The following is a 14,824-nucleotide window of genomic DNA, read 5'->3' on the forward strand; positions in this document are numbered from 1 at the left end:
CCGAAGGTCCTGAACACCACCACCCCCGCCCCCTCGTGAGGGCGGCCAGTTTGCCACGGACATGTGGAAAGTACCTGCTTCCCAGGGTGGGTGGCAGCTTGCCTGGCGCTGATGGGGGCCCGTGGAGGAAGGCGGAGAGCCTTGAGTGGGAAAGCCGGAAATCCAGGGCTTAATGCCTCGGGCCTAAAAGCACCTGTGTTGTGAGTGACCTTGGCCTCCTGCCTGTGCAGACCAGCTACACAGGTCACACTGCTCTGTTTCTCCCACATGTCGGTCGTCTGGGACTTGCGTTCCTCTTCGTGAAGACCATACGTTGTTCTCCGGTCTCGGCGGTTTGGCTTCGGGTTAGCGGCAGTCTGGAGCCGGTGTGCTTGCTCCTTTTACATCTGTAAAATCCGACTCCTGCCTGCAAATCAGAAGTAACAGAAGCCGCAGAGTTCATGTCTGTTTTTAAATGTTTATTGGGAAGATTTAGCACAAAAGTTGTTTATTGTATATATACTTTGACCCAGAAATTTATCTGATTAAAGACCCAGAAGTACACAGAAGGTGCCGAGTGAGGCTTCGACTGTGGTGTTCACGACAGGACAGCCGGGGAGTTGCAGGGGTTAGAATGCGACCCTACAGCGGATTCTTACATGACTTTAAAAGGTTCTTTTGGACTTTGCTCACGAGCTGCATTCATGCCATGGTAGATGAAAACGATCTGGGGGTCCGATTCTGTAATAGCATGTGTGTGCTGAGACCAGAAAGCCACATGATCACGGGAACGTGGCCGCTGGGGGTAGGGTGGGGGCGCCCAGGGAAGGCGCCCAGGGGAGTGTTTCCACACAATGAGTGTGATTCTTGCAGGAAACGTGATTAAATGTGCATGTTTGTTTTCCTCCAAGATCCAGAGAATGATCCTTTTTAGAGGAATGTGTGTAACTTCAGCCTCAAAGATCTGGAACTAGGATTGTAATGTTCGTTTCCGGTGTTACTGTATCTTGGTGCACAGGGTCACGCCCCCAGAACAGTATTTAACCTTGGCTTTTACTTTCCTTTCTACTACTGAGATTAGTGAATTTTTTTTTTTAAGATTTTATTTATTTGAGAGAGAGAGACAGTGAGAGAGAGCATGAGCGAGGAGAAGGTCAGAGGGAGAAGCAGACTCCCCATGGAGCTGGGAGCCTGATGCCAGACTCGCTCCCGGGACTCCGGGATCATGACCTGAGCCGAAGGCAGCCGTCCAACCAACTGAGCCACCCAGGCGCCCCTGAATTTTTTTTTTTTTTTAATTTAGGATAATTTTAATGGTTTTTATGTTATTCAAGAATTGTCTTTGTATTTCTTTTTTTTTTTTTTAAGATTTTAATTTATTTGACAGAGATCACAAATAGGAGAGACAGGCAGAGAGAGAGGAGAAAGCAGGCTCCCTGCTGAGCAGAGAGCCCGATGCGGGACTCGATCCCAGGACCCTGAGATCATGACCTGAGCCATAGGCAGTGGCTTAACCCACTGAGCCATCCAGGCGCCCCTGTCTTCATATTTTTTTACGAAAATAACTGAAGGAACATTTCGGGCCATAATACAGAGTATGCTGAACTTAGAAACATATTTAGAAATCTCTGTGGGTCGTAGAACTGCTTTATTTCCTCCAGGGACCAGCCATGAAGGAGAATTTGTGCCCCTGGGTACAGGTAGAGTAAGTGTCTGAAATCCCGTGACTTTTCCTTGGAGCTGCACATTTTGGGAAGTTTCCCGGCCATGCTCTAGGCTCCTTGCTGATCCCTAGATTCCATTGTTTTCACAGATTGGGAGCATTCAGGGCTCTTAGAGGGAAAAAGGAGGGAGAAACCATTGTCTTAAAAGCTTGCGGGTGCAGGGATCTAAAATTGCCTTTGTGTTCTGTGCAGCTCGGAACTTGGGTCCCTGCACGCCGCTGGGGAACAGCGACGCGGACGATGAAGCTGACAAAATGCTGGTCGACAGAGAGCTCACGGCTGTCACAGGTGGGAGTGGACAGTTCCCTGTTAGCTGCGGCAGCAGCCCCATGGTCGAAGACAGCAGACAGCAGGAGGGTGGTTCTGTCGGACCCAGAGAAATAGAAGTATACACGGTCTCAGCGATGCAGACGCCTTGCCGCTGCAGGAGCCAGTGTGCGTACTATTTCTGACCTGAGTGTCCTCCCCAGCGCTGCACTTTGTTGTCCGACGTTTTAAAGAATGTTACACTACAGTTTGCGCATCTTGGGCGAGTTTGTAGATACGAGGATGAGTGTGTCGGGTGCATTCTGTAGACATGAGGTGTTTGAGTGCAATCTTCCTATTTTGGTTTGACGCTTCCGCTTAACGTGCCTTGTTTAATTTCAAAGAGGTTTCGCACGCTTACTTTCCTGACATGTGACCTTTGGGTGAACACATCAGACATCTGTAGCTAGTGGTTCCGCCGGGTACACGGCAAGGATGATTTGCTGTGGACGTGGAGGACGGGTAGATGGTTTTGACCCGCAACTGGGCTCGCCAGCGTGGGGCCTCCCACTCGCCTCTGCTGGCTGCTGTGGTTTCTGGGAGGGCAGCTCGGTCCAGCCAAGCGCTGGGCGCCGTGGCCCGCAGACACGTACGCGCTGCGGGTGCTCATGTCTCCGCACGGTCGATGGTTCAGGCTGTTTCTTTAGCATTCAGAATCTCTCAAGACTTTTCCTTGGAGTTAATACTTTTCTCTGCCAATTTTCTCTTTAGATGACCATGAAAACATCTTAGCAGTTTTCTTACTGTGTTAATATATGTAGAAATAGATACTGGTTTGTTTAAGGTTTTATTATGTCTCTAGGCTAAATTCTTCACTGGGGTAAGAGATTATGCATTATGCTTCCCAGACATACACGAAAAACTATTTCTGTGACTAAAAATGGAAGGAAAATGTGTACATCTTTCTAGAAGCTACAGGGTTACAGGTGGAATCACCTTTTTGCCACATCATTAAATGGGTAGATTTTCTATGGAAAATTCTAATACGTTAGTAATTTAAAGACCTTGGCTAAAGACAAGTAACAAAACTCAAAGCTTTTCAAAACAAATGACATAGCTACATGCTTTAAAAGGCAGAAGTAACCTCTAAACTTCAGGCGTTCATATCCCGCATTTTCAGGCCAAATTTAATAGCCAGCGCGGGTGTCGCGTTGAAAAGGCCACACTTTTACTTCAAGCCCAGCTTGTCCTGTGTGACGGGCGCCAAACTTCCGGTCACCTCGCGCACAGCACCGTCTGCCCACGTGCACAAAACGGGCTGAGCTCCTGGGGGCCGTGCCGTGGGCAGGCAGGTGGTGTGCGGGAGCACGGGCCCGCAGAGGCGGGAGGGGCAAGGAGCTAGGACGGTGTTGGAGGCAGCCAGGCGGGGTCCCGAATAGCCAGTCTCTAGGATGTCCGCCGTTCTCGTGCTCAGCTGGATTAGATTTTCCACAAGGACATGAGGTCGTCAAGTAGCCTTGGTGTTGACATTGCGTCCAGCGCTCGCCCTCGCACCCCCCGGGGACTAGAGGAGACGCGTCGCACGGAGCTCAGACGGAGAACTGAGTCAAGGCGGCTCCGACCTCTGACCCGGTGCTCCTGGACCTTTTCAGGGCTGATCCCCCGGAAACCTCATGTCCGTGTCTGTTACTGGGACACAGTTATTTGTCTTAGTGACCCTCAGGGTCGCCATCATACTCATGAATTTCATCACCCAGGAACACTGATTAAAGTTCTCTGGGATTAGCTCATTTTATTTCTTTTTATTCTACTTCATGTTCAGTTCTTGAAATACTACTTCTCTAGCCTTGAGTTTTAACTAAATAAAAGAGCTGTCCTTTAATTTAGGGGGGAAAAAAAGTCCCTTATCCTCTGAAGAATTTATAGCAGTTATGAAGCATGATTATCACTTAAACTGCCAGGAAAATGATTAATGGAATGTGTAGAAGGTGTTTTTGTTCATTGAACAAGCCATGATTTTTTATTGGCAGGAAGATTTGCGGGACACGCAGAAACCTATGTCCAAGTGCAAATCAGACACCTGGCTGGTGAGGCGGAAAGTCAGCCCTTCTGGGGAGGGCCACACTGTGTGTCGGGGGCCTGTGTGTGGAAACATGTCCTCGTTCCAATGGTCGTGGGACTCCACTCGTGTGTTTAATCCCATACCTTGCTTTAACAGCTCAGAACATTGAGATAAAATTTCCTATTACCAAGCAAGACCGAATTCTCATTCTTTGTACTGTTCTGTGAACTCCTATGAACGTGACTATTGAATCCCGGGTTTCCTTGTACAGAAAAGGACCTTGTAATCGCTGTCCCCTTGGGCTCGGGTGTGTTGGGGTCGACTCTGTCATTCCCCCTGAGATGGATGTCTCCCTATGCAGGTTAAGCAACATTTTCCCAACCTAAGCGTTTTTTTTTACCGTAGCCTCATTAGATGAATGAAGGCTTGGACGTCGGAGTCCACTCACCTGGCGAACTCGGAAGGCCCCGCCAGGGCTCGCGCTGCTGCGCCGCCCGTCCCAGACCGCACGCGTGAGAGCGCTTAGTGTCCCGTCCTCGCCGGCCGCTTGCCGCCACACCGGTGCCACGCGGACGCGAGGGTCGCTAAGATCTGAGCTCCCGTGTCAGAGCGCCAGGCCTGAGCCGTGGGCGCGTCCCCGGAGCTCGCGTGGCGCTGCCTCGCCCGGTCCCAGGCGCCCCCGGCCCCCATGTCGGCGGCCGCCTTCCTTCCTTTCCTCCTTTCCTTCAGAGCTGGAGGGGTGGGGGCTTATTTAGCCCGTGGGAGACCTCCCCTTCGTTCTGCTGGCCGGTCTCGCAGGTGATTTTTAAAATGTCTTCCTGAAAGTAGTCTTGACACGAGAGCACTTTTCCGATTCTGGTGTTGCCGGCGGCGCTGCGGGGCTGCTGGTCGTTTTCATGCCGCAGAGCTGTCGCCTCAGGCGTCCGCATCCAGTCACTCGGTGCAGCCAAAAGCCAGAGATGTGTCTTGTCTTACCAGGAACATGCTGCTGTTGGTTCTATTTTTAAATCTGCCTATGCAGTTTTTTACCTCCGGAAAAGGAACTGGTTTGTTCTAAAGAAAAAAAAAAAAAAAAAAAGAAGCTAAGTAAATCCTTTAGAGTTGTGGCAGCAATGCAACTGTTCTAGTTCCTCCTCCCCCTCTGGTTCAGAATTCTGGTGACAGGTGTATCTCTCAATGCAGATATGAAAACCAGTAGCCCCGCGCCGGATACACTGACACATGGATGTGTCATCAGTGGACATTTGGACTTCCCCTCCACGACACAGCTCAATGGGATGGAGAGCGGGAGTGACCAGAGCTTATCAGGAGCTAACGGTGTTAGCAGTGGCATAGTTCAAGGACGGCCTTTTCCGAGTAGCCAGGGTCCGCTTTGTGTCCATGGGACCGAGGAGCCAGAAAAGACCGTGAGCGCTAACGCCGAGATGTGCGGCTCTCTGCACCTGAACGGGAGCCCGAGCAGCTGCGTGGCTAACAGACCTTCCTGGGTGGGGGACGTTGAGGAGAACCTGCACTACGGGCACTACCACGGGTTCGGGGACACCGCTGAAAGCATCCCCGAGCTCAGTAGCCTGGCAGAGCACCCCAGCTCCGTGAAGGGGGCAGAGAGGCCCGGCGGTGCCGACCTGGGGGCCATGCACCTGTACCACGGCTCGTAGAGACCGGCAGCCTGACCGTGTGGACGCGCCCATGCCTCCCTAGTAGCCGACCGTGAATACTCACGTGGCGCCCACTTGAGGGAATGTCACGACTTGTACTATTTTTGTATACTTTCGGCTTCCTGACAAAGTCCGCTTGTGTTTGAGAAGTTCCTCGTGAGTCCTGTTGTACGCATGAGGACGGCTGACTTAGCGCCCAGGTGTTTCCTAGCGGGTTGGCGGGCCTCTCTCCAAGTGTAATCTCTCGGCCGCCAGCCTCGGTGTTGTCCTTTGAGTGCGTCGCCGTAGAATGCCGTCCTTCCAGACTCCTGGTCCACAGGCCTCTTGGAAAGCTTGCTTCTGCTCTAACCTTGTAGACTCTATGACAGAAGACGGCTCGTTCCCTATGCAAAGTACAGCCTTACAAAGATGTCTTGGAAAAAAGAACATTTGTCTTTTTCAAAGTCTTTTCATTGAAACTTTGCAGCTTGCCGTGTGGTGGGTCTTCTTCCAGGCACGCGTGCTGGTTTGGGGGCGGAAGCGGCCCCTTTGTCAACAACGTAGCTCCCTGCCCCGCGTTTCACTGGAAACACCTGCAGTCCGGGACTGGCTGCGGCCCTGTCGTGGTTTTATCCCACATTTCTTGCTTTGTCTCTACGGTTTGTACCACAGATAACGGTTTCCTTTATATGTAGTAGAAATTACTATTTGTAGGAAATGTCAGGTCAGGATATTTATAACTGACTATTTTGACTTATATTTTCTTTTTTCTTGGTTTTTTTGGGGGGGAGGGGAGTGGTTTCTGCTTTAAAATGTATACCACTATGTATATCCCATCTACTGAGAGAATTTTGGCTCTCTCTTAATAAAAGTGCACTACGTTTATGGTTTTATAGAAATTAGCTTTTGTTTAAGCAGCTAGTGGTCACACTGTGCAAATATTGTAATGAATTTTTACTTTTCTGATTTTTGTAATGAAAATTGGTGAAGTTAGAGAAAATGTCCATTGAACAAGCCAATGTCCTAAGAGTGTTACTAACATCTTGTTTTTAAACTGTGCTTTACAGATTGAATAAAAAACTCTCACTTGAGCCGTGCCTGGGGTGTGCTTTCTTTCTAGGGTGGAGGAGGGGGTGGGGGTGTCCGCGCAGGGGACAGGAAGGGAGGGACGAGTGGAGCGTCCCCTTTTATTTTGCTTGTAAGATTTTACTTTACTCCCCTGGCCCTGCCCATGGAATTTCTGGCCACTTTCGGTTTCTGGGTGTAGATGCTCTAGTCTTAGGACCCTTTCCTCCCAGAGCCTCTTGGGGGCGTGTCAGTCGCTCTCAGCCAGCAGTACTGTCCTGCCTGCGTATTTTCATAAAAGACAATGACCATAATTTACTGAACATTGGGCCAGCAGACATTTATGAACATAAGCCTTTTAAAACTATAAATTACAGTTAGTAAATGCCAACAAAATAATCTTTCTGGCATGCCCTGTATGTGATTTAGAGCACTGGTTGCTTTATGCATATTACTGTAAATTTAACATACCAGAGTGAGGGGGCATTAGCCTTTGGAAGTGTCACAAAAATTACTGGAGGCTGAGAACAGAAGCATGAATACACTTGCTGTGTCACTGCCCCCCAACCCCCTGCCCACAGCAGGCATCAGTAATCGAGCACTGATGCCATCCAATCCCGTGCCCACGGCAGGCATCAGTAATGGACCCATGAGGCCAGATGGCGGCCACCACCCTTCTAAATGACTGCTCTGAGAAGCCACCCAGGTTGCTCTGAGTCTGCAGGAGAGGTGAAACCACGCAATCCTGTGCTTGGACTAGTCCTTAATGTATTTCCGAGACTGTGTTAATATTTGCTGGAAAACATTAAGTGAATCTCTTAAAATGCTCAAGGATCAACCTTTCATTAAGTCTTGGGAGTTGTTGGACAGAATCTGACTGCTTCTCGGGGACCACCTACTGTGTAGAACCTACAGGGTCACCAGCTGTACACAGTGTGACGGGTGCAGTTTCCTTGTCTTGTCGCTCAGAGGCATTGACGTTCAGAGATCGTAGCAACGTCGTTACAGGAAAATCCCCTCATGCCTGGAATTGGCTCCAGAACGACACGGGAGTGGTAGAGTACGGACGGAACAAAGCTCACACGAGACGGGAGGAGCCGATGTTGACACTGGGCACATGAAGCTGTTTTGTCCTACTTTGTATATATTTGGGGAAGTTTCTCATACTTAAGACCTGACAGAAAAAGTTCTAGTCCTTTAAAAACGTGTGGATATCATTTTAACACTGACCCAAGAATAAGCCAAAATTTTACTCTGCCTGTCTCACCAAAATTAAGTGCATTCTAAATTAAAAGAGTTTACTGGTTCTTAACTTTTTCGGCCTGAAGACCCTTTTAGGAGCTCATAGCTTAAACAGTAATCACAAACAAATGGAAAATTAAACTTTAAAAACTCCATTGACAGTAACATCAAAACCATAAAACACTTAGGAATATACCTTAAACGGTGTTCAAAACCTCCACACTGAAAACTAAAACATTTCAGAGAGACAGAAGGTTTAAACGTTTTGGTTGAGAAAATCTGTTTGCAGATGACGTGCTACTGCATAGAGAAAACCCTAAACACGCCACCAATAACTGTTAGAACTGATGAATGAATTCAGTAAAGTTGCAGGTTACAAAATTAAATGCAGAAATCCATTGCTTTCCATACACTATTGAAGTAGTAAAAAGAAATTAAGAAAATAATCCCATTTACAGTTGCACTGAGAATAATAAAGTACCTAGGAGCAAACTTAATCAAGGAAAAGAAAGCTCCGCGCTCTGAAAGCCATAAAGCAGTGATGAAAGAGACCGAGGAGAACACAAGCGAAAGGAAAGACATTCCACGCGTGTGCATCAGAAGGACAAATGTGCCCACACCACCCAAAGCAACCTGCAGGTTTAATGCAGTCCCTATCAAAATACTAACGTTTTTTACAGAACTAGAACAACTAGTAATAAAATTTGTATGGAACCAGAGAAGACTTCAAATCGCCAAAGCAATCTTGAAGAAGAAGAACGAAGCTGAAGGTATCACAATCCCAAATTTGAAGGTGTGCGACAAAGCCGCAGTCTTCAAAACGATATGGTTCTGGTGCAAAAATGGACACAGATCAATGGAACAGTATAGGGAACCCAGCACAGGAGCCCACGCTTATGATCTACAACAGAAGAGGCGACAATATATAGTGGGAAAACGTCTCTTCAAACAATGCTGTTGTTGGGGGGACACCTGACCTGAGTGCCGCAGTTGGTTAAGCACCTGCCTTAACTGGGGGATCGAACCCCGCATTAGGCTCCATGCTTAGCAGGAAATCTGCTTCTCCTTCCGTCCCTGCCCACACTCATGCTCCATATCTCTCTCTCTCTCTCTCTCTCTCTCTAAAATAATAAAATCTTTTTTTTGTTTAAAAGGTGTTGGGAGGGACACCTGGGTGGCTGAGTTGGTTGAGCAGCTGGCTTCGGCTCAGGTCATGATCCCAGGGTCCTGGGATTGAGTCCCACATCGGGCTCCTTGCTCGGCAGGGGAGCCTGCTTCTCCCTCTGCCTCTGCCTGCCTCTTTGTCTGCCTGTGCTCTCTCGCTCGCTCTCCCTCTGTCTCTGGCAAATAAATAAATAAAAATCTTTAAAAAAAAAAAAAAAAGGTGTTGGGAAAACCGGACCCCTTTCTCAGAGCATACACAAAAATAAGCTCGAAATGGATTAAAGTCCTATAGATGAGACCTGAAAACATAGAACTCCTAGAAGAAAACAAAGGCAGTCCTTTCTTTGACAATGGCCAGAGACCTTTTTCTTGGTAGATCTCAGGCAAGGGAAACAAAAGCAAAATTAGACTATTAGGACTATATCAAAATAAAAAGTGAAGGAAGCCACCACAAAGCCAAAGACAGCGTGCTGAATGGGAGGAGATATTTGCCACTGATAAAGGATTAGTATCCAAAATACATAAAAAACTTATCAACTCAGCACCCAAAACAAAAGAAAGTAATCCAGTGAAAATGACCGAGGACCCAAATAGACATTTTTCCAAAGAAACCGTACAGCTGGGCAACGGACACATGGAAAGATGCTCATCGCTCAGGGCAATGCAAAGCAGACCTACAGTGCGGTGTCCCCTCACAGTTGTCAGAAGGGCTAAAATACACACACACACACACACACACACACACACACACACAAGGAAGAACAGGTGTTGGTGAGGATGTAGAGAGCGAGGAGCCCTCGCGTGTTGGTATCATGCAAACTGGTGCAGCCGCTGTGAAAACATTACGCAAGCTCCTCAATTAAAAATAGAGCCGCCGTATGATCTAGTAATTATTTACCCAAAGGAAATGAAAACGCTAACTCAAAAGGATACATTCCCCCCGTGTTTATTGCAGCATTATTCACAGTGGCCAAACCGTGGAAACAAGCTGAGTGTCCGCTGACTGATGCGTGGATGAGGAAGATGTGATGTCCACACGGTGAAATGTAGCTCAGCCACCGAGGGTGGAACGTGCCGTTCACGGCAGCGCGGGTGGATCCAGAGGGTACAATGCGAACTGAAGGACGTCGGTCGGCGGAACGCCAGAGGAAGGGGGTTAAGAGCCCGCTAACGAGGAGCACTGAGAAGTGCCCAGAACTGTTGGACCATTGTTGTACACCCAGAACTAACGTAGTACTGGAGGTTAAGTATATTCAAATTGAAAAAGGAAAATGTTCAAGACCTCTGTAGTTTTGTAGAAAACTACAGAACGTTCCAAAGAGAAAGAAGGTTTAAATGAATGTTCCGGTTGACGTGTGTAAACAAAGTCTGGCCTCGTACAGGTAAGTACTTGAGGAAGGGGGGGATATTTTCATTTTAACAGCCTTTGCAGTCCGCTGCGGGGATTTGACACCAGACCTGTACACTGGTAAATCCTTTCGAGTTAGCTGCCGTGTTCAATCAGGCCATGGCGCTGGATTTCTTACACCCGGTGACTGGGCATTATCTTGCCCGCGACATGGGCCTCTTATCCACGCGTCACTGTATCACATCCTGCATTGACTGTTTGGAGAACATCATTTGAGTTCTGCACATCTTCAAGTGTTGAAACGTTTTCTTATAAAAAAATCATCCTAACGTCATGAACAATGTCATAAAAGTTCAAGCGGGAAAGTGTCAAGTGCATGGTGCGTGGTGCTGGATACGAGTTTGGAAATTGTCATTCTTGCTTGAAAGTTCAAGGGTTGGGGCGCCTGGGGGCGCTCCGTCGGTGAAGTGTCTGCCTTCGGCTCAGGTCATGATCTCAGGGTCCTGGGATCGAGCCCCACATCGGGCTGCCTGCTGAGCAGGACGTGTGCTTCCCCCTCTCCGCTGCCCCTGCTCTTTCTCGTGCACTCTCTAATAAATAAATAAAATATTTTTTTTTAAAGATTATTTATTTATTTATTTATTTGACAGACAGAGATCACAAGCAGGCAGAGAGGCAGGCAGAGAGAGGGGAGGAAGCAGGCTCCCTGCTGAGCAGAGAGCCCGATGCGGGACTCGATCCCAGGACCCTGAGATCATGACCTGAGCCGAAGGCAGTGGCTTTACCCACTGAGCCACCCAGGCTCCCCATAAATAAATAAAATCTTTTAAAAGTACGTAAGTAAAGAGAGGATGTGGTTTCATGCCCGTCTTTTGCTGCTGCAGCTTTTCCGACAAGCTCCTCTAAGCCGGTTCTGTGAGCTGAACAGCGTGGACACTGCGTCCAACAGCACATGAGGTTTCCATACAGAACAGTGACACTTGCTTTCTTTGAGTCATTTTGAAGCTCTCCAGAAGGGGAGGCAGGAGGTGGCAGCAGCATCCAGCAGAACGAGACAGCTCCCCTGGCGGGAACCGCAGGCTCTCTGCTGGGAGGCAGGGGAGCAGGGCGCAGACGACAGACCTGCTCTCGAGAGTTGGGGTAGCGAGCCGCTGACCATGCCCACTGCCTTCTCTACCTCCGCGGGCAGCCTGGAGGGGACAGTGATGGCGAGATCCTGTAGCCAGGGGGACTGCGGTGGCACCAGCATGGGGAGGGAAGACAGGCCAAGGGTCAGGCTGGCAGAGTGGACGCAGCTCAGACGCACTTCCGTGAGGCTCGCCGTCTGAGCCGGGGGGGCAGCAGCAGGTGCCTGCAGCAGGAACTTAAAGGAAGGCACACCAGGCTGGTGACAGTCGGAGGGAGGCCCAGCCAGAGCCCCCACCGCGGGTGCTGCCCACTCTTCTAGACAGTTCCCACCTGGCCAGCGTTCTTTGCGGTAATTTCTTCCGTTAAGGTCACTGGGGCTGTCGCTGTCTCCTGCCGAGTCCTGACCCCTGGAGCCGGCCAGGTTGCTCTCATCAGCGTCGGAGGCCGGCCTTCCAGAAACATGACGCTCCCCGGGCCTCCCATCCTGTCAGGCTACGACAAGCCGCGTTCGGTTCCTCATGGAATGGCAGCTTTGAACCAAGACTCGGATTTGCTGAGGTGACACCTGCTGAGGGCCATCCACACCACGAGGGCCCAGGCCAGGGGGCCCTGAACCCGAAGTCCTGGCTGCTGCTCGGGGCCTCCGCCGGGGACAGGGAGGGCACCCGTCACTCCTGAGGCTGCGGACGAGGGAGCCGCAGGAAGAGGAAGACAGGCCGTGTCAGCGGCTGCAGACGGTGGTTATGCGGTGGGGGCTCGGCACCAGCAGCCGGTGCTCGGCCACACTCAGCGCGACCGACAGAGCAGCGTGTGGTAGGGACGGACGAGCACGGGCGGGTTTGAGCCTGTCCTCATCCGGAGCAAGCACTGTTTTACCCAGATTTGCCTCCATGCGTCAAGCTTGCTAAGAGATTAGTTTTGTGGTTTGGGTGACACAGAAGCATCGAGACCTCCCTGGGCTGTCGGTGGACACGGGGCTGTCAACGTGGTCCAAAGTCGGAGAAACTCCCAGCGGGAAGCATGAGGTGACACGAGTAACGTAACATGGGACAGGAAAAGAATTTTGCTAAAAATTAGGGAAATCAGAATAAAGTACAGACCTTCATTATGCTGTGCTCATACACTGCTTGCTTAGTCATAACAGACCATGAGAGAAGTTAATAATAAAAGTGTCATATTGAGGGCTGACTGGGGGACTCAGTTGTTAAGCCACTGACTTTGGCTCAGGTCATGATCTCGGGGTCCTGGGATCGAGCCCCGCATCGGGCTCTCTGCTCAGCGGGGAGCCTGCTTCCCCCTCTGCCTCTGCTGCTCCCCCTGCTTGTGCTCTCTCTCTCTCTCCCCGTCAAATACTAAAATCTTTTTCTTAAAAAAGAAGTGTTATATGGGAACTCTGTACTGTTGTTAGTTTACTGTAAATGCAAGACTTTTCTAAAAAATTAAGCGTGTTCTGCAAAACTTGCCAACATTTGCAGGATGTGGGCCCCGTGGGCCTGGAGCTGACCCTCAGGATGGGGAGTGTGAGGCGTGCGGCAGCCGGGAACACCTTCCCGCAGATAACAGACGCTCCCAGGAATGAATTACTCCACAGGCTTGAAAGGGAAGTCGTGTTTCACCCAGAATCCTGTTACCAACCAAGCCAGCAAGACTAGAACAGGGAGCGCCCCCATTGAGCGGGGTGAGTTGGTCACTCGTTTCAGCCAGACACGTCAGCCCCCAAAAATGCGTAACACAGCAACAGTGTGCGAGACGGGGGAGCGCTTCCCGCGGGCCATATGGTTGTTTGCATCAGTACGACACATGGGTGTGCGGCTGTGCGACCCAAGTCTCCGACCGTCTTACGACAGGGCCTGGGACTGGGGCACCGTGGGAGAGGACACCGCGGGGCGGTGCTGGGTGCCCGCTCTCCGGACATCGCTAGAAACAGAAGGTGGTCGCGATGCACGTGGCGCTTGAGTCTTCGGACCCCGCTTGTGATCGGAGCGCGGACGACGGGCCGGAGTCGTAAGGAGAGTGGCCCGTTGGCAAGATGGGGAGAGGCTGCGGGTGCTTGTCGGGACGTGGAGGGACAGTGCCCTCTTGGGAAGGAGAGACAGAGCATAGAACAGTGTAGAAACCAAGTCTGCCTCTTGGAGTGACGTTGGCACCAGGTCAGGTAGGGTCGCATTTGGGTGTACCCAAACCCGCCAAATGAGAGCGATGTAAAATAGATCCAAGGGTGCCCGGGACGCGGGGGTGGGGGGCGCGGTCAGCTCAGTGTCCGACTCTGGGTTGTGATCCCAGGGTCATGAGATCGAGCCCCGTGTCGGGCTCTGTGCTCCGTGCTCAGCGGGGCGTCTGCGCCAGACTCTCTCTCCCTCTGCCCCACCGCTCCCCAAATAAATCAATCTTGAAACAGAGGTTTGTTTCTCTCTCCTGTAAAACAGGTCTGAGAGACGGTGGCCCAGGACGGGCACCACTGCTCCTCAGTGTCATGGGGTCCAGGCCTCCGTCACCTCCCCTCGCAGGCACCTGCCTGCCATCCCCGACGCAGGGTGCCCGGAGTCCCTCTGCTGAGCGGGGTCCGGGGGAGGGTGGCTAAGAGAGCACCAGCGTGTCCGCCAGTGGCTGGGAGACGGGAAGACGCCGTCTGCGGGGGGGTGGGGGGGCTGCAGACCGCTGGGAACAGGCAAGTCCTGGTCTTGGTCCCCGCGCGTCAGGAGCTCACGTCTGACGTTGACAAATCAAGATACAGAGATAAAGACCATCAAAGACCCACTCTTCTGTGGCAGTAAGAAGCGGGGACGGTGATGGGGTGCCTGGGACGTAGGGAGGGTGGGGGGCCCGTGTTCTTTACCTGCCCCCGGCCGCACACGTGAGCTTGTTCAATATGAAAGATCGTTGGATCCGTGTAGACGTCCGACTGCGCGGTATTCATAGGTGCGGGAAGGGCTCGCTCCGGGGGGCGCGGGGCTGCACGGTCATTGCTTTGACGACAGAGTGTCCTTCATTACCAACTGACACGTTCAGAACCTTGAACCTCGGCCCGTCGGGGAGATTTCTGCGGAAACATTCACAGGCGCATACAAGATGCACGAACGACAGTGGTCGCCGCACTTTTGTTGTTACAAAACATTGGCTCGGGGGTGCCTGGGTGGCTCGGGGTTAAAGCCTCTGCCTTCGGCTCAGGTCATGATCCCAGGGTCCTGGGATCGAGCCCCGCATCGGGCTCTCTGCTCAGCGGGGAGCC

General features: G+C 51.0%; 1 protein-coding gene across 8 annotated transcripts in view; it reads left to right on the forward strand.

Annotated features, from left to right (window-relative positions):
• Positions 1–6,739, forward strand: part of ANKRD10 (ankyrin repeat domain 10) — a 31,747-nt gene extending 25,008 nt beyond the window's left edge. For 3 of the 8 annotated variants that reach the window (XM_045081298.1, XM_045081299.1, XM_004746029.3), the window contains 2 exons: positions 1,896–2,138; positions 5,194–6,739. In XM_045081298.1, coding sequence (XP_044937233.1) covers positions 1,896–2,138; positions 5,194–5,669 — 719 coding nt within the window. In that variant the 3' untranslated portion in view covers positions 5,670–6,739. The other 5 variants (XM_045081300.1, XM_045081301.1, XM_045081304.1 and 2 more) reach the window with 4 other exon arrangements.
• Positions 6,740–14,824: the final 8,085 nt, after the last annotated feature.

The sequence above is a fragment of the Mustela putorius genome, unplaced genomic scaffold (genome assembly GCF_011764305.1).
Source record: "Mustela putorius furo isolate JIRA1106 unplaced genomic scaffold, ASM1176430v1.1 tig00000551_pilon_pilon_pilon, whole genome shotgun sequence".
Taxonomy (NCBI): domain Eukaryota; kingdom Metazoa; phylum Chordata; class Mammalia; order Carnivora; family Mustelidae; genus Mustela; species Mustela putorius.